This window comes from Calonectris borealis, chromosome 7 (assembly GCF_964195595.1).
Source record: "Calonectris borealis chromosome 7, bCalBor7.hap1.2, whole genome shotgun sequence".
Lineage (NCBI taxonomy): Eukaryota > Metazoa > Chordata > Aves > Procellariiformes > Procellariidae > Calonectris > Calonectris borealis.
In genome coordinates, this window is record NC_134318.1 from 35614879 (window position 1) to 35634574 (window position 19696).

The window sequence follows — 19696 nt, forward strand, 5'->3', positions numbered from 1 at the left end:
AATGTCCTCCTTTGGTGAAGATCTTCTCTTCCCATTTTGTAGCGCTGGCTTGGCATAAGTTAAAGGTCCTTTGGCACCTTTGAAGAATCCTGGGGCAAGTTACATGTGTTGGCTCTCTCTTCTTTTGAATAACACAGGCTGTGTTGTTTAAGACTCTTTGAGTACTACAGAGGAGATAATGGTTACTGTGTGGGATATATAACTGTCTTTGATACTATTAACGGAGTGATTACTATTAATAACTCCATAAAATACTTTGGGATATTTTGAGTATAAAGGTGCCATACACAATCAACTGTTACTGTTTTTCATGATTTAGTGTTTCAACTGTATTGTAGGTAAACATGCAGAAGAAAAAAAAAGTGGTGGTATTCTTCTGATTTGTTACAGATGGTAAAGTTATGAAAATCTGTATAGTTTAACATCTTTTATCAATGTAAGGACTTTTCCTGCATTCCTTGAAAAACAAGTTCCTATTTTCTTGGCTTTTAGCAAGTAAAACATAAATTAAAAAGCAAACAAACAAACAAAACAACAGCAATGACAACAAACCTCAGAAAAAATGTAGTCATATTGTTTTAAGAGTAAATGACTTTGAAATTTTTTAAACTTGTGTGCAGAAAATATGTTCGTTCATATATGATTGGGAGACAAGGGTCTTGTGTCTTTTCTCAATTTTGCCTTATGATGAGATCTTTATATATCACTGCTGGTCTTTGGCTGATACTCTGCATCTCTGAGAGGGCACAATCTGGGCTTAGAAGATGACTACAGCATTTTTAAATGGTCATTTTCCCTATATTGTGAACTGTCGTGGTTTAACCCAGCAGGCAGCCAAATACCACGCAGCTGCTCGCTCAATCCACCCCACCGAGGTGGGGCGGGGAGAGAATCGGAAGGGTGAGAGTGAGAAAAAACTTGTGGGTTGAGATAAAGATAGTTTAATAGGACAGAAAAGAGAAAATAATAATAATAATAAATATACAAAATGAGTGATGCACAATGCAATTGCTCACCACCCGCGCTGACCGATAACCAAGTACCGATCGGCACTTCCTGGATCACGCCTACCATTCATATACTGAGCATGACGTCACATGGTATGGAATACCCTGTTGGCCAGCTGGGCTAGCTGTCCTGGCTGTGCTCCCTCCCAGTCTAGCTTGGTAGCTTCCTCGAGGGTAGTTGTCCTTGACAAGATACTTAGCAACGACTGAAAACATCAGTGTGTTATCAACATTCTTCTCATACTAAATCCAAAACACAGCAGTAGGAAGAAATTTAACTCTATCCCAGCCAAAACCAGGACATGAGCAAATCAACATTATCTTGTTCAGAAGGCCTGTCTATACTGCTTCTTGCATCTTGTAGCCTTTGCAATAGCCAGAATTTCCATAGGAGTGCATGCTGTGGTGCTTGTCCACCATATATTTACAATAACTCTGTTTGCAAAGATTCATGCTAAAGCAATAATTTGTATTTCATGGGACCCCAGGTTGACCAGATCAGGAAATTTAGCATATCTATACATTATTCCTAGCCTTTTGGCCTTGCTACTCATGATTATTAAAGCGTTTATTAATGCCTTTAACAGGTGTCAATCTCTACTTGCCATCTTTTGCTATCCTGCTACCTTTAAATATCTTCTGGTGCAATGGTAATCTTGCTGTTAAATATGTAGATATGGCAAACTGTTACTAATAGAGTCAATGAGACTTTATTAATTGGATTTGCATAGCTAGAGAAGTGTAGAGTAGTATTAATAAATAAATGGGGTCTTTTAATTTCATATTTATTCATCTTTTGCCATCATAAGCTTGCAAATACCTGATCAAAACTCATTGTCTAAGACATCTAGATGAACTTATTCTTATTTGAATAATGCAACTGTGGTGGCTAGTAATAGAGAAAGTGGACTTTTCAGCTTTGAAGGTCATGGTAATTCCTTTCATGTAACTCCTTTATTTTCTAATTCTTTTTCCACGCTCAGTGTAAAAAAAAACCAAAACAAACCACAAGCAAACCCCAATATTTTCTTTAACTATTAAGACAATACAGTGGGCTGTATTCATGCTTCATTGAGCAGTAAGATGCTTTTCTCCTACGTCAGGCTTCCCATGGGATACAATAGAGTATATTTTTTCAGATGATGTGTTGCTGCAGAAAAGGTGATTATCAACATTAAGCAAACTATTGAATCCAACAAAAGGCTGACACAGCTTTTTCCTGCTTTGACTTAATCTTTCACTCTCTTTGTATTTACTGATTTTGTTTTTATGATCACATATTTTTTATTTGTAACACACTGCTCATGTGGTGTTGGTGACTAGCAGAATGTCATTGAGAGGGATCAAAATAGGGCTTCAAAGTTATTCACTAGGATGTAGCATCAAATATGACTTGCATGTAACCATATTTTAACATGCACAATATAATAATCTGAATCATGTACACTTACAAGGCACCTCCTTATTTCCTGTGGCAGAGGAAAAAACAGGATCTTTTGATCTTTGTAGAACCATAATGGTCAAAGAGTTAGAAGATTTATTCTGTTAGATCTGAAGATATCTGCCCCTGTAACAGAGCATTCAAGATCCATCCACCACACCCACCTCTGGTTCATAACTGACTGTTGCACAAGGATTATTAATCTGCTAACACAATTTACATCTGAAGACTCTGCTGATTCTTGACTGACTGCACTGAACATTGCCTGCTGGGATTCTACATGGCACCCTCTATGAATTGCAGCAACAATCATCCCTGGTGACTGGCTCTTTTTCTTACATTACAGAGGTGCTGGAAACCTGCTTCACCTTGACAAATGCAGCCCCCACCCACCCCTACCCACCACCGCCTGCAGAAAAGTTCCTTTTCAGTCATTCCTAGTGCTATGACCCAACTAAGGGTTAATCTCATTCCTCCAACTTCAGGAACACAATGGATTGGTTCAAAACTTACATCTTCCGACTTCTCCCCATCATTTTATGCTCCTTCCAGGAAGGGTTAAGCATGGTTTGGGTCATCTGAGGATGGCCCTTTCTCCCTTCTGCACCTATGCCAACTGTAGCTGGCCATCAGGGGACTGCTGTTAGTGTGCAGTGACAGAAATGGTGGGAATAGGAACTGCCTGCAGACTCCATTCGTGTCATGGGTTGGAAGAAAAATGCGTAGAACAAATGTTATTTGGAAGTGAAATATAATCTTTTTGAGTCAATACTAAACTGTCACTTGTTTCTCTTGTATGAAAACTTTATATCACTTGCCACTTACAAAATCTCTCAGAATTCTGGCAATTTAGAAAGGATGTGCTTGGTAGTCAAATAATTTCTATTCAAAATTCCACTATGCCATGTTATTATTAGCAATCTTATTTACTTAGTATCATGCCTTCATACTATATAATTTTTCTGTAGATGCAACTTTTTTCCCAAAACTTTAAAACTAATAATTCTAAAATGTGTTATAGTAACTATGTAAACTATTTATATAACACAGTAAAGTGTATGACTGTAAAATTAAATATTTAAATGCATTTTAGAATGCAGAATATTTGAATAATCGTATCAGAGTAAAATTAGTGAACTGATAACACTCTAACAATACTTGATACTGTATTTTGGAATAATTACTTAACAAAGAATGACTATTTCAGGTTATGTGTAATAGTTGCTCTGACCCCGTGATGTTTCTTAATTTAGTTATTTTTCCTAATTTTGTTTTTTTTTTTGTTACTGCTTCACTTAATTTTTTTTTTTATTGCTTCAAGACATTACAGTGCAAATACTTAAACAGTGAAATGCATGTGAATAATTCTGACTTGTAGATTACTCCATGCTTTTTAAAATAAAAGTGAACAGTAAATTTTTAGGTGCTTGCATAACATTTTATTAATAGGTATACACTTGAATCTATTTTATTTTTACATTCTGTTTTGCTTACAGACAGTCTTTTGATTGATTACCAGTTTACCTTCAGCTTATTACAAGAGGATGATCGCCATCACACTGCCATAAACTTTATAGCAAATCCAGAACAGGTAGGAAAATGTTATTAACTTTAGACAAGATTTGGAGAGTCACGATTAAGATTTCCATTGTATTTGACCATGATTAAAGGTTTGCCAAGTGCCTATAAGGTATTAGAGATATTTCAAATCTTTTTGAAAACTGAAAATTATTCCAGTGTATTCACTGAGAAAACTTTCTAAATGGTAGATGTACTTCAGATCAACAAATACTCCAAAAAATTATCAGCTGGTTTATTTTATTGTTGTTCCCATAGATAACAAGTTTTAGTGTCTTCCTGAGGTGAACTAAAGGAGTATACCCTTCAGTTAAGAAATCTTTATTAGCAGATGAGAAACGTAATTTTTGAATTATAAATAAAATGTAGCCATTTGCCATGTATTTTTTCTTTAGTTTTATAAAGAAAGTTGTTTTGTTATTTTTATCACAGTCTGAAAAGATAACTGATGTAGTTATATGCTTTACTTGTTCCCTGTTCTTACTGAAGCAAAAGAGAGGATTGCCTTTGGCTCTGAATTATTACCATTTCTATTTATCTTTAAAATGAAAAATTGAAGATGATGAAAAGGCTATATTCACTTATGGGCAATAGAGTTATATTCAATACATTCTGATATATTTTGTTAACTTCAATTTTTTTTTTTTTTACAGTCAAATAAAAATTTGGATATATCAATTAATGCATCAAACAACTTCAACCTCAATATTACATGGTCTATTGGTTCTACAGGTAAGGGTGGATTTTGGTATGATGTCTTTTTCCCATATGATTTCATGATCCTTTAAGCTATTTTAACCTGCTTGTCTCTTTGTTGCTAATTTTGATGATAGAACTTTACCAAATGTATTCTTTTGCCATTATCGTTATGCCATTGTTAATTATATTATTTAAACCTCAGACGATAATTTGCAATCTGAACAAAGGTTCATTAATATGTAAACTTTCTCTCCTATTCAATTAAAATTACTTTGGTAGGAAAAGCTTGTAGTCTATTTAAATTTTTAAAATGACAGTGTTATGAAATGCTGTGATTTTAATTAAGATAAATTGCTTCCTTAACTACTGCAAAGACTGAGATTTTATTTCTTTGTTTCAGTGCTCAAGCTAAAAATTTAATTATTAACCTTAACATTGATATCAAACAATAAAGTTCTTCTGTGTATGCTGATAAAAGGAGCTGCTTATCTATTTTTCTCCAACTTTGAGCCCCATTACACTTCTTTGTTTTAAGAAAGAAGAAAATCTCTATTTAGACAGTTTCTCTGAATTGGTTCTATTGACTTTCTGAAAACACATCCAAGGAGAAGCATGATGCTTAAAATGAAATCATACTAAAATTAAAAAAAAAAATCTTTTTAAAGAAGGTTCAGAGTTTGTCTTACACAAACTCATTAATTTCTTCATCAATGTAATTCTGAAGTATTTTAACATACCTTGCTTAGTAAATTCTATTTATTCCTTTATTTTGACTTAGCACAGTCATACATATATTAGCAAAAAATGATACATGTTTATTAGTAGGTATGTTATTAAAGCTTTCATGAACAATTAAAACTCTGCAGCAATAATGTAAGATGCAGACAAAATTAACTTTCAAGCTTTATTAACCTATGAGTTTTGGTTGAAACGGAATTTAAATTACTAGAGGAAAGCATATTATCTGTTTAGCTGACCATAATAACTTTCTTCTAAAATTCATGTAACGTCTATCAATTTTATAATTCTTTCATAACCTTTTGAAATCAGAGTAATAGTTTCTGTGAATTCTCTGTATGTATATGAAATGTACTTGATGTGCCATGTAAGCTACAATAAAGGTTTATTAAAGTTATAGAATGAAGACACCAAAAGTAATTCAAGAATTTAAGTTTCTTGTGCAAATTTACTTTGGCACCTTTAATGATGACTAATATTTGTCATAAATATATATATCTACATACATTTTTTTTTTTAGCTGGAACAATATCTGGAGAAGAGATTCCTGTTGTTTCTAAGGCTAATATTAAGGAATACAGGGATAGCTTTTCCTGTGAAAAATTTAACTTTCGGAGCAACCCAAACATCACTTTCTATGTCTATGTCAGCAATTTCTCCTGGCCAATCAAAATACAGGTTAGTATGGCTCTCTTGTGCTTATAAAGATGTTGACATCTTAGCTTTACATTGAATTTCATGTTTTCACTCATACAGAAAGTATACGAATAGTAGTATTTGCATGCTGTATTTTCTATGTATAAGAATCGTGCTTTCGGTAGTGAATCAGACTTCAGACTGTAGATTTTAAAATCTGAAATTAAAATTATTGAACATAAATGTTTATTTGTAATATATCTTATATATTTAGATGTATACATAAAAAAAGACATACAAATATGTATGTATGTACCTAGACATTTGTGTTTAATCTTTCATTAATCATTAGCTTTCTTAGCCTCTGATTCTTTTAAAGATTGAATGTCTGTATGATATTGCAATATTACAAACTTCAGTTAACACTAAGTGTATTTGCTTAGAATTTATATTCTTCTTTGACTTCACTGGAATCAATTTCACTGAGTATTTTCTGGAATAGTCATACTGTGTAGTGGCAAACTCAAAAAAATCAATGCAACAATGGTTGGTTATCCCCCTCCTCCACCCCTCCACTGAAATTTCAGCAATATTTATAGTTACCATTACGATAGCTGCATTTATAAAATCTGTGTCCCCTGAACCAGTCAAGGAGCTCTTTATGTGGATGACCAGCTTTTGGCTATAGCTCCCTTACGGAATTAATTCTTAAAAATTAAATTGTTAAAATGATAGTAAAATTTCATATTTCCTAGTGATTTGCTGAGGAAACCGGACAAGCTCAAAATACTTGCCAGTTAACCATAATTACAAATATTCTACAGATTTCCATTTTGGTGGGAAAAAAACCCTGTTTTTATAAAATACAGAGCCTGTCTCATACATATATATATATATGATAAAGTTATCTGCTGAGGAGCCTCCTGGGTTAAAGCAGTCATCTTCTAAGTAAACTGGCAGAGAAATATTCCTGTGTTGTGTTAAGTAAAGCTAGACTTTTCTTAATCATACATGAATGTTAGCTGTAAATATGTGTAACACAGTGTCAAAGGATGAATTTGACATATTACAATACAGCAACTTATTAACATTTATGCATGTACTGTTTTATATTAAAAGCCCTAAAGGTTAACTACTTTCTTTTATTCTTCATATTAGGGGTATTTTTTACATTTACCAGTCCCACTTTCTAAGAATAGAACAACTTCAATTGCCAGATAGCCTTCCTAAACAAACCCATGAAGCAATTTAAGCTGTAAATGCATTACAAGCTCCTTTCACCTTTAAGATTGGAAGGTGCCTATATCATCATTGTAAGACAAACGTTATTAAGGTGATGTATTCCTAAGAAGTGCAATTCTTTGTCAGATGTCGGCAGATTGCAGCTCCTTCCTGTGCTGCTTCCACTGCAGCATAACACCTGAATAGCAACATGTTTTAATGCTTGATAAAGGGAATCTCTGATCATTGGTTACATCCCTTCTTTCATGTTTTTTGTTTTGTTTTGTTTGGGTTGGGTTTTTTTTGTTTGTTGTTGTTTTTTTTTTTATCAGACTTTTCCTTATCTGTCACAGTTGCACAGATTTTTTTTGTATTTATTTTTGAGGCACATTGAAATTCATCAGTCTAGACAGTTCTGTCTCAGAGATGATGGTGCTTGAGTATTCCTTTCCTGTGCTGCTAATATTTCATAAAAAATTTCTTCCACCTAGAAATGAAGTCACTCCAATTTTCTACGGTGGAAAAGGAATGCTAAGGTCCAATTATGGAAACTATTTCAGGATGTTAATATTGTCCTCTGTATTTGCCTTCCTAAATCAACAAGATGATTATTTAGCTCTCAACTTTTTTATGCTGTGATTTGTTCTTTTCCAAGGAAATATCTGAAGTTCACAGTACCATATAGATTTCTTATGTTTCTCTAGCAGTAGATAAGATCTTCAAATGCTAAATGGAGTAGGGAGCTTTTCAGAGAAAACAATTTTAGTTTTATATGTTAACATTACGATTCTGTATATAATGGAAATTTAAAAAATATATGAGTCTTCCTAGGACTTAGGGTTAAGAGAGGCAAGTCATCGTTCATCGCTATCCAGAGGCTGAATTTTCCAAGGCCAGTACTAAATGGCCTCACAGTTCTAATATTTATGATATTCTACATCTACATCTCTTAGCATACCAGACTTCACCTTCACAATATGCAAAAGTGGTTGATATCAGTCTATTACTGTATTAGCGTCCATTTAAAGGATGATAATTCTTACAAAAATGATGTTACTGTTATACTGATGAAAGGATTCTTCGGGAGAGTCAAGATACTGATGATGGATTCAAGTTCTGGTTCGGAATGGGGAACTCTTCTAGATGGTCTCTGAATTAATTTTCAAATGGTCTAGAAATTAGTTTCATGAGTTAACCACTTTTGCCTTTCTGTGGTGATTAGAGATTTAGCTCTGTGTTCTAGTGCAGGGCTTTGGATGTCAGAGAAGCTGGCCTATGCATAAATGGTCTTAGACACAAAACTATTTGCACCGTAGTCCTTTCCACTAACTCAGTCACGCTGCATTGGTCAGATCATGTTGGTTTAAAAACGTAGTGATGTTTTATATCAACTCAGTACTGAAGGTTTCATTTAATCCTGTTAGAGCTAAGGAAATTACTGTGGCTTCCTTGAGGAGTACTCTGTTCATAGGAATAAGTAAGATAGCAACAAGAAATTTGGCACATGCCTTTTACACAATACTTTTGTAGAGGACTAAATACTCACTTCAGCACATCTAGCATTTTTCAAATACAATCTGAGTACCAGACTCCTATATTTATATTATTCATTGTGACTTGTTATTATAAAAATTATAATTATAAAAAGAATGAGTTCCTGAGGAAGCAGAAATAGTGACCTTACTTCCCTTGTAACTGATATTTCAAATTGTGTTGTTGATATGCATTTCACTACTGTCCTTTCATGCCTCCTGTTATGCTGGCACTGGAGCTAAGATTATTTGTGTCTTCCATTGAGAAGGTCTGGCTGTTGGTGTTGGAGTTACTGCTCTTACCATTTCATTTTCTGTAGGAGAAGGAACAGCACGCCTCATTATACAAGACACTTAGTTTCATTTTCTGTCAAAGTTACCTATATTATCTCTATTTTTGCATTCAGTTCTCTTCAAGATTTTCATGACTACAAGGAAAAACTGTACATCCCAGCAGGTGATTGTTTATTTGGATCAATGGCTCACAGTTGCTTCCTCAAGTACTTTTATTATGCATGTTACATATTCAGCAAGCTTGGAGTTTTTTTCCTAAATCTTAATAAAACCCTGGTGATTCTAACACAAAATATCCTCTTTTGAAATATGAAAAAAGGGTATGTGATGATTGTGTCCATACAACAATTTCCAAGGAAGATGTGCTGGTCTGTGATAACTCTTTGCCAGCAGCTACCCAGAGACCCATTTTATTTTTGTCAGTGGTGAGCCTAACGACCTCAGAATACAAGTTCTTCAGCGCTGGATAGCAGTGAATTACTTGCCAATCATAGAAACTATGTAGGAAAGTTTTAGTTTCAGATGAAGTCCTGCTCTGTTTGTAAAATTGTACTCTAAGTTCCCATTAGTCAGCACCCTTCTTCTGTCCTTAATGGCTACGGGCACACAGCTGGGTGCTCAGTCAGGAAGAGAGCTCTGCAACCCTCAGGGGAAAACACTGCATTTGAATTTCCTGATGCTAAAAGCATTTTATTTAGCTATAAGATCTCTTCTTCCTTGACATCAAAGGAGAAGCAGAAATGTGACATAGTTGCATAACGGGTCATTAGAAAGATGGTGTTATAGGACAACGTCAGCTTAGAGCTGTTTCCACAAATAGACCTGTTATTGGGTGTAACATGGACAGCTACCAGTTTTTCTCAGAGATATGTAGTAGTTATATGCTGGCACACAAATGTTGGATATTTTCCTGTTGAATTATGGGAAGAGTTTATCCCACACTACTTCTCCATTTGCTGTAATGCAGGGTTGACTGGAAAGTAAGGATGAATACAGAGCCATAAGCTTAGCTGTTCCAGACTTTCATAGGCAACAGTAGTTTATGTATCTTTTCAGATGAAGTCTGTATAAAGTATCTTTGTTATTAGAGGGTTCAAGTGTCCAAGTAATAGGACATGATTTATTATCCAGACTTACTATCCTTACGTTTGACTGAGTGTCTTTGACAGATCCAACCCGTTAGGTGTACCATGACTTACATATCTATTAAACAGGACTCCATGAGAAAATGCCATTGTCTTAAATAGGCTAGATTTCTGAACAGAATTTGTGGCAAAGCCCCATAACTTGTTTCTGCTCATTTTTATTTTATTTTGAGAGTAGATGTAATTCAGACTCCACTGGTAATGGAATTTGAAGGCTGTAACATTTATGGAAAAGCAGTAACTCAGACTGTAGCCAGCACTCAGCACCTCAAATAATGGTCAGTGGTCCCTGAAGTAGTAAGCAGTCATAAAGCCTGGGCTTCTGACAGCTATGCAAATATTAATAACAGCAGTAACAACACGTTCTTCAGTCTCAGGAAGCTAATTTTATGGCAAGAGATTTTTGTCATTGAAGCTGTTAACAGATGTCTTTCCTTTCTTTTCATCAGTTGCTCCCTTATTCTGAAAAGTAGCAAGTGCATATGAAACAAGCAAATACCCTTAAAATGCTGTCCTGGCTATCCGGCTGATGTACTCTGTCCCTAAGGACAGCAATAGCATTACTGCTTCCGGATCAGCTGCTTTCATGCACCTATATCTCTTTATAACTGTCAGACTTGTAAGTCTGTTCTCAACTTGTGCCTGAGCACCAAAATTTTCTTCCTGTTTTAAAGCCGTATCAGGAGATCATAACTGTTCTACTAGTTATTTCCTTTCCTCCCTAAAGTGTAAATGAAAGATTCACAAGTGTCTGAGTTTTAATTGAGAGGGTCAGTTTAAATTATAAGGTTCAACCTCAGCAGCAAAGCACTGCCTGGCAAAATTAGGTTTGTTTAATGAAAAAAAACCTTGTTATTCATTTTTGATCATAGAATAGTTAATCACTTCCATGTTTCCATAGCATAGAACAATTATTCTTACAGTGAAGTTAGACATGATATTAGTGTACATGTAGAGTGCCCAAATGTGTTGGAAAGAAGGAATTTAATTATTTTAAACAAGCCTACTGCAAGCTTTAGTAGCATATTGTTGGGTTCTTTTTTTCTGCACTGTTTCTGAGGAAAACTATCTTTGGCACCCTGTATTAGTTTGTATGCCAGAACAGAATAATGAATTATGGTGAAGATTTACATTTTATTTGATGTAGCACAACAAATAATCAAAATTACTTCATATATAAATTTTCAGGGGATTATTTTTTTAAAGGGGAAGCTAGTGTTCCTTCAGCTTACTGGCTCTTGTTTCAGAATTTATTTTCCTTCCCCTGTTAATAGCCTGCCTGTAGCAACTGAAGGAGGAGTGTAATGTAAATCAAGAAGCATATCTACCCTTGTAATAAAATTTACTGTGTAGCATAATTTATTTCAGCTTTTTTTTGTTTTGGAGTTAATTTTGAATTTTTAACATTCATGAATGACTTATACTGTTGTAAAAGCTTTGAGAAGTAAAACTTGTCAGTCACTGCCATTAGAAGTTACAACAGCAGCACAAACTTAATTACTAAATTAAAAAATAAAAATCAGAGCTTTCTTTTTTTTTAAGACCTTTCCAAATTTTGCAACGGTCATGATTCTGGAATCTTTGCTTGGAATATGTGTATTTATCCACATGTATCTGTGCTTGTACAGAACCTCCTCCTGTCAGCGATTGCATGCCTAAATCTAATCTCTATGATTTACGGTGAACGATTCGATTTCTAAGTGCCTTAATGGTCTTCATAGAGGCTGCTGAGTAACTGCCTATAGCTATGTGTGAAGACACTATAATTCTTGAAACACTAAACAGGTATTGATGAATGAAGTGGATACGTTAGCTTCCAAAATGACTTTGAAGTTTTTTTACAGTAAATATAAAATCCCTCTTAAAAAGATGTTTGAAGGTAGTACCGAGAACAAAAACTTGGGAAATCCACCAAACCACTGTTTAGTTACAATTCTACAAGGAGCAGGAAATTCTTTTGGAATAAAAAAAAAAAAAAAAAAACCAACAGGAAAAGAAGGCACCTAGCAGTAGAGGGTGGGTTAGTTTATAGATGAGTGAGGTATAACCTAAAATGTAAATATATACTTAGCTTCAGTTTTCAATAGGGATGATGATATTGATCATAGTGTAAAGTCAGGATTGATAACAATAATAAAAATAAATATATATTTATGAAAATTATCCTCAACAGAGTTGGATGCAAAACTCGAGCTTAATGTGCTCAGATTAAGCACCAGGTAATATCCATCCTAGAATCTGAAAGAAGTGACATGTGAAATTGCAGGGCCAGAAGCAGGAGAGTAGGACCATGAGACTGGAGAAAAGCAAATGCAAGTTTGTTATCTGAACATAACAAAGAAGTGATTCAGGTAACATCAGATTTAGTAGTATACAGTGCTTTGAAAAAGATTTTGGAGAAAGGTTATAGTATAGTATTTAGTATTTTGTCAGGCTTTATGCACTGACTGTAAGCATTAAGTTGGACAGTAAGGGAATTAGCTGACAATTGTAAAGTAGGAGAATGTAGATCTAAAGAAACAGGTTTTGGTAACAGATCACGTGGCTGCTCATGATACATTTGCACTTCGATATTCTGTCAGAGTGGCTCATCTAATTACCTTTCTAGGCATGGCAGAGCGGAAACATTTAATTTGTTTGGCAGAAAAAAGTCTGGAGATTCAGATTTATATCTTGCATAGGATTGTTTCTTATATCTGATTGAAATGTGTGAAAAGATATTGTCATTATTTCTCAATTCAATGTAAATAGAGTTTGCTCTAGAATTATTTTTTAGAAAAAACAGGTCCACTAGGTGAAGGAATTCAAAATTATTTTAAAATTGAAATCAGTGGGACAGCATCATGGAGGTAAAGATTCATTTCTTTCAGTACTAGATTCTAAAACTAAATTCCATTCTGTTTTTCAACATATTAAATATCATTATTAAAAATTCTGTGTCGTAGTTGCATTATTACAGGTATATCTGTTACATGTGTAATTATTGCATTACATGAAGCAGTTGAAAATTACTACCCAAATGTGGACTCTTACAGTAATTATGATTACCTTTTTTCTTTCTGAGGTAATCAAATATAATACCAGAAACCTACTGGTTCTTGCCTTGGAAAATTGACTTTCTATAATATCTATAATTTATTTCCTTGTAGCAAGGCCAATTGTGTGGAGAATAAATCATAAGACTGTATAATATTCCCAAAAAACTTAATCTGCCCAAATACAATATAGCATTTTGCAAAATGCTTCCTGTGAATCATGAAGTATTGCTAAAATGAGGAGGTGTTTTCTGATAATTAGATTATACCTTTTTTCTTTAACAAATAATGATAGAGCTGTTAACATTTGTCTTAAAATATACCGGAACAAGGTTGCCAACCATATTGTGCCAACTTCTACACCACTCCAATAATGTAAATGTTAACTTAATGACTCTCCCTGGTACATTTCTTTTTCCAATCACCTTGGAAAAGGTTTAATATGAGCCACCAGAATATCTGTAAATATTTAACATAGTGGATATATTTATCAGAAAGCAGAAGAACTGTTAATAGTTCAGCCAATGATTTAAGGGAAACAAACCACCTAATTAAGAGCCAATTAGACCTCAAAGATGCATAGTTTTAATTGGTGTATAATTTGAATGTCTGAAATAAGAACTGTAACTGATGAGCTAATTGTATAGGGTTTTCTTTTCCAGACAGACCAAGGCTCCATCTACTGGTAGCTGTATAACACAACAGAGATGTATGGATATGGTATTTGCTAATAAAAGTTATCTCCCTGTGATGTTTAGCAAGTAGATATTGAGATTTTTTTTCTGTAATTTCCATTTCCCCTATCTACTTAATTAAGTAAATTGTAGTTAGAACATTTAGAATGAAATAGAAAATACTGCTTTTATTCATTCAGGACTTTTGATTAGCTATAGGAAAATAAATCAATTATTCATCTTGGGATTTTGGGAGGGAACATATGACATATAGAAACTTGTTTTTTTAATAATAAGAAAAAACGCTTCAAAGATTAAGATTCTCCCTGAAGAAAACATCCATGCCTTGTTGAACCGCAGAAGCCTATAAAGGTCATACAGTGGCTCCCATAGTCAGAATATTGCCAAAGTAAATGTTTGGCTCATAGGGAATCAGAATAGAAATAGGAAGATGATGGTAGGGAACAGATATTTTCATCCTATTTATCATGACTGTCAGTTCTAGAAGCCTTAGTTGCCCTCTCTAACCAGGATTTTATAAATAAATGTGAACAACGTGCAGGATTTCTGTTTCTCATAATTTTGTTTAAATTTAGATTTGTGCCAAACTGGACCAAAACCATGTTTTTCAACATTTCTTAATAAACAAAATTTCAGTGGTCCAAAATCAACTTAAAAATTCCAATGTAAGGTGTTTGTGAAGTAGGCTTCTTGGGAACCCCACATCTGCTGAGTAGCGATGACAATATCCTATCAGTCTCACCAACATGATCGTAGTCCTGACACTGACAGGAATTTCAGGTTTCCAAGTTAGGGTAGCTTTTGGGTTTCCTAAGGTCTTCTGGTTACAGGTATTTTTGCTGATCAGGCTGCTCTGAATTGTCATTCAGAGCTACAAGATATCTGGAATAACTGGATCCCCCGTCTAAAAACACAAACCAGAGCTCGTTTACGTCATATGATTGCCCTTCAGCAGCAGCGCATGGTCACTTGTCCCATGAACTGAAGGCTCCAGATCTGACCTCCAAGCACTGAACCAACAAGGTATGTCATGGTGAACAGCCTCTGAGCCAGCAACCTGGAAAAAGCAGTTTCCAGCTCTAAGTAAACTTGACAGCAATGACTGGAAATATAGCTCTGGGATTTTGTTTAGGACTTCAGAATTTAATTCCTCAGGCTGTGGCAAGTTAGCAAGAAACTGTAGGGGTGGTTACAGCTGAGTTTGCAGAGCTCTGTAACTCCCAGCTTTCCAAAAGCACTGAAGCTTCAAAAGTTGAGGCTGTTTATCTGCAGGATCATTCTCAGAAGTGGGCATCCTTATCTCATCAGCATCCTTAGCACGAGGAGTCCTACCTTAGTTTAAGCAGACATTCATGCTTGAGAATGTTTCTTTTAGTGAATCAATATTTTTGATGGCACTCTAATGTGTAGGAGCTACTGCAGTCACAGATGCAAGGAGTTAAACTTTACTTGTGCTGCTGGATGACAATCCTTGAGAATGGAAAATAGTTGCCTTATATTGATCTTTGAGACCCTGTCCAAGGTATTTTTGTTGTGATGAGATATTTCACGTAGACCTCTATTTTTTGCAAAGCTAGGTATTAATTTTTTAACCGTATGGTCAATGTATTAATTTCTATGATGAAATAAGAAAATGAAAATATTAGTCAGTGAGACTCCATGATTTTCAAATCCAGAGCCATTCCATGGTTCCTCATGGATTAACTAATGCTTATATGGTCTGAACAGAGCTAATTCATGTGAAGATGTGAGGAAGTTAAAAATCCATGAATGTCATTCCTGAGAAACAAGGAAAGAATAGCACAAAGTTGAGCAGAATCACAAGCTCGCTCTTTAGCAAGATGACCAGCTCAGACCTGCAAACTTGGCTGATAATTGGGCAGATATTGGGGAGCTACTGTGCTCTTTCTTAGGTTATAGTGTGAATGCTCACTTCTTTAGACTGTGCAAAAGGATGCTAGGACTGTGATTCTGTTTGTTTTCGTTACAAAATGTTGATTGTTAGTTTTTATTTTGAAATGCTTTAAGGACCTTTAAATTGTGGTAATGGTGTCATTTTAAAAATATTTTGAATTCTTTATTATATGGAAGCTAATTGTGGGTATTTTGAAGAAACATGAAAAAAACCTCCAAAACTGCTTGGTCTGTATTAGACAAACATATTGTGTGCCTTCAGGGAGGCAGTACAAACAACTAGCAGGCACAGATAGCCAGATAAGCATATTAAACAAGAGGGTGGAAAGCTTGCAGGTCATCTGCTTTTTTAAAAATCTGGCTTTAAGTACATTAGTTACTTGTCATTGCTTTTTTATGTAAGCACTTGATTTCATTGCTACCTTGGTGTTACATCTCATAGATGATAAATCCATAAGGGGATGCTGTGATCATATAATCTGAAATGAGACATAAAGTAAAGCATGGGCTTTCACAAATTAATTGCTGTTTGAACTAGACCGTGTATTTAAAAAAAAAAAAAAGATCCAGTCTTGGCTTAAGTATTTCTAGAAATGGGATACGCACTAGACTGCTACTAAATAGTTCTGACTTAATTATTGCCACTGTTTAAAAACATGTGATTCATGGTAAGTGTAGCTTTCCACAGGCTAGTCTTGAAATATAGTTTTATGCTAGAAAGAAGAGCTTCCTCGTATAAAAGATGTGCTGCTGTTGTAAATTCTTACCATATACTCCATCACCTTTTCTTCAGTGTTTCTCCAGTCTTACTGTCATTCTCGTGGCTTTTCTCTGAACCCTCCAGTATTTCAGTATCCCTTGGGAATTATGGATGCCAGAATTGGATACGCTTTTCCAAGCGTCATTACATCTGTTTCGGATACAGAGTTAATGATGTGCTTGAGGAGGCAGAAAAAGGGTGCTTTTCAGCAGCTCCCCCATGGGCCACGTTGTGCTGCTGAAGGAAGCAGAACAACCTTAGCACCACCTTTCCTGCTCTTTCGTCTTGTGAATCCAGTCCACCCTTTTTGCTACACTCAGTATTTTCCTCTGTACATCCAACATTGCCATAGCCCTTTCATCACAGCACTGGGAATTTAATGCTTATCTACCATAACCCCAAATGTTTTTCAGTGTCACTGACTTTTCAGTGAGTCCAGAATAGCATCATTGAAAATGATCTTCATTCTTTGATTCCACATTTATACTATCAAAGGCAGTTTTTATTACTTTTACCTTCCCCTTATCCTTCTGTACAAATGGCTTGGTAAAAGTGACCTATTATTTTCACTTTCTTCCCTCAGCATGCCAAATAAAAATATATTAATAATGAGATTGTTTTGTTGCCTGTTATTGAAAAAAGCTTTAAATAACACTAGAAAACAAAGACCCAAGGGTCTTGCTGTGCCTTGCATTAGAAACACATGTGTACAAATGCTAATCTCTATTTGCAATTACATTTCATATTAGTTAAAGTTTAATACATACCATGTTAAATTTGTATTATTCTAGTTTCTCAAAGTGGTGCTTTTGCCAGAAGGATTAGTACAATCTCTTTGTATGTATAAACAGGAAAATATCCAGAAGGAGTAGGAGTTCTGTTACTTGTATTGATATGTGTGGTGTTGGGAATTTGTTAGGAGATGAATGCATGAATTGGAGAGTGGTGGTCTCCTGTGAAAACGTGTAAGAACTGCTGGTTATAGAATACTTGTTTTGAACACAGGTATTCTTAAAGTTGATAAAATGAATTTTTAGACCAATATGCTCTACAAATTTTGCTATTCTATTCCTACATTATTATTTATCTTACTTGAACTCTATTCATAGTTCTAATCTTTCATTCTGTTACCCCTTGATGAACATACCTTACACAAAACTGGGGAAGGTGAATCTTCTGCCTTTCCTTCCTTCCTTTTTTCTTCTTGTTTCATGATGTCCTCATTTTACTTTCTTGTCTCTTCCTTTTATTATTCTTCTTCACTGTGACAAGAAAAATACACAAGATTGACATTGTTACAGATTGCAGTCTTGTTAAAATTGCCATATTAACTAGCAGTCCAGGTAGTGAAAAACCATTCAAGCTGTCAGATATTCTCAAATGAGTGAAATAAAAGCTGTTTGTATGTATATAGAATCATCATTACTCCTTTGTCTCATAATACCATCTTTGTGCAGGCTTTGAATTGTTTTCATTTAAGGTAATTTTATTTTTGTTTTATTCCCAGTGGTAGTGTCTGAGAAATTCTCTGCTGTGTACATATGAGAGTTTTACAGAAATGACTAATTTTCACTGATAACAAAGTTTTTGTATTAATTATCTCTAACGGAAGTGTTTCATATTGGGTTTCTTTATCAAATTAATATAGATATAGCACAAAATTCAGTTGCTGTGGATACAGAAGTTTGGAGTCTGGGAAACACAGAATAGTTTATGTTGGAAGAACCTCTGAAGGTCTCCAGTCCCACGCCCTGCTCAGAGCTGGGCCAGCTTCAAAGTTAGATCTGATTTCTCGCATCCTTCTCTAGTCAATTTTTTTCCTTGTATCTCATGTTGCAGTTTGTCTATTCTATCTAATCCTCTTTCTGTGCACCTCTGAGAAGACCCTAACTCTATTTTCTCTGCAACTCACCCGTTAGGTAGTTTGAGACAGTGATAAGATCCCTTCTTTGCCCTCTCCTCAAGACATTCAATGTTAATGACTTATTACCATGTGGTAAACTGTGAGCTCGATGAATTTACAGAAGGCACCAAGATCAGTCCCACGAATTCAACGCAATTCAGTGCATTTGCCTTGAAAGTTCCTCCAATCCCAAGGATTTAAAAATAATGAAAATGGTTATAAATCTTGAGGTCATTATTTAAAATAAGAACTTATATAATATAAATACAAGATAGTTTATTTTGGTATTTATACAGCTGTTAGGCCTTTTGAGCTCCATATTTATATCTGCCTTCTTGAAGAAAAAAAAATGTTACTTAAATGGCATCTGGATAGTCTCCTAAGACAGAATGAGATGTGGCTTTTAGGTACTAATTCTAATCATCATAAAAACAAAATGTGTGGACAATATTTTCTGAGATAAATGCAGTTTTAAACTTTATCCTGTCAGATCTTAATTTTTCCCTTTTGGAGTTGCTGTCCCAGTGAGTGGCTTCTTTTAAGACCATAAGCTTATTATGCCTGATGAATTAACATGTAATGCTAGAAAGTGATATAATCAGATGTTTCTCTCCAAAAACCACTTGAGTAACTTGTAACTCTTACCATGGAGGGGACTTTGTACTACTTGTAGTTGCAAGCCACATCCATCGTACAAAGCATAACGTATGAAGTGCCTTTTCAGTTTAATCTTTCTTTTCAACTGATATCTTTCCTGTGTAGCATAATCATTGTCCTTATTAAACTCTGGGGTTTTTTTTTTTCCCCCTTTCTAGCATACGATTATTTAAATATACATTCCTGTATTGAAAATTCAACAGTGCTTGTGTACACACTAGAGATTGGAAAGAACAAGGATGAAGTGCATCTCTTCACTAGCAGCAAGGATGAAAAAGGGGAAGTAGTGTAAAGCAGCATTTAAACTGAAATACAGGGGTGGAAGCTTTAAAATTTTTTATCGTTACAGTTACAATTTGCAGAGTTAGTGGTGAGATGTCGGTGGAGAAAGTATTCATAACAATTATATTCACAAGGTTTAAAAGGAACTTTTTGGCTCTG

At 34.7% G+C, this 19696-nt stretch overlaps 1 protein-coding gene across 1 annotated transcript in view; it reads left to right on the forward strand.

The window, feature by feature from the left end:
* The window catches only part of ATRNL1 (attractin like 1), a 543008-nt gene that overhangs the window by 229102 nt on the left and 294210 nt on the right, over positions 1 to 19696 (forward strand). The window contains exons 22-24 of the mRNA XM_075155134.1: positions 3945 to 4039; positions 4680 to 4758; positions 5984 to 6141. Coding sequence (XP_075011235.1) covers positions 3945 to 4039; positions 4680 to 4758; positions 5984 to 6141 — 332 coding nt within the window. The remainder of the gene's footprint in view (positions 1 to 3944; positions 4040 to 4679; positions 4759 to 5983; positions 6142 to 19696) is intronic.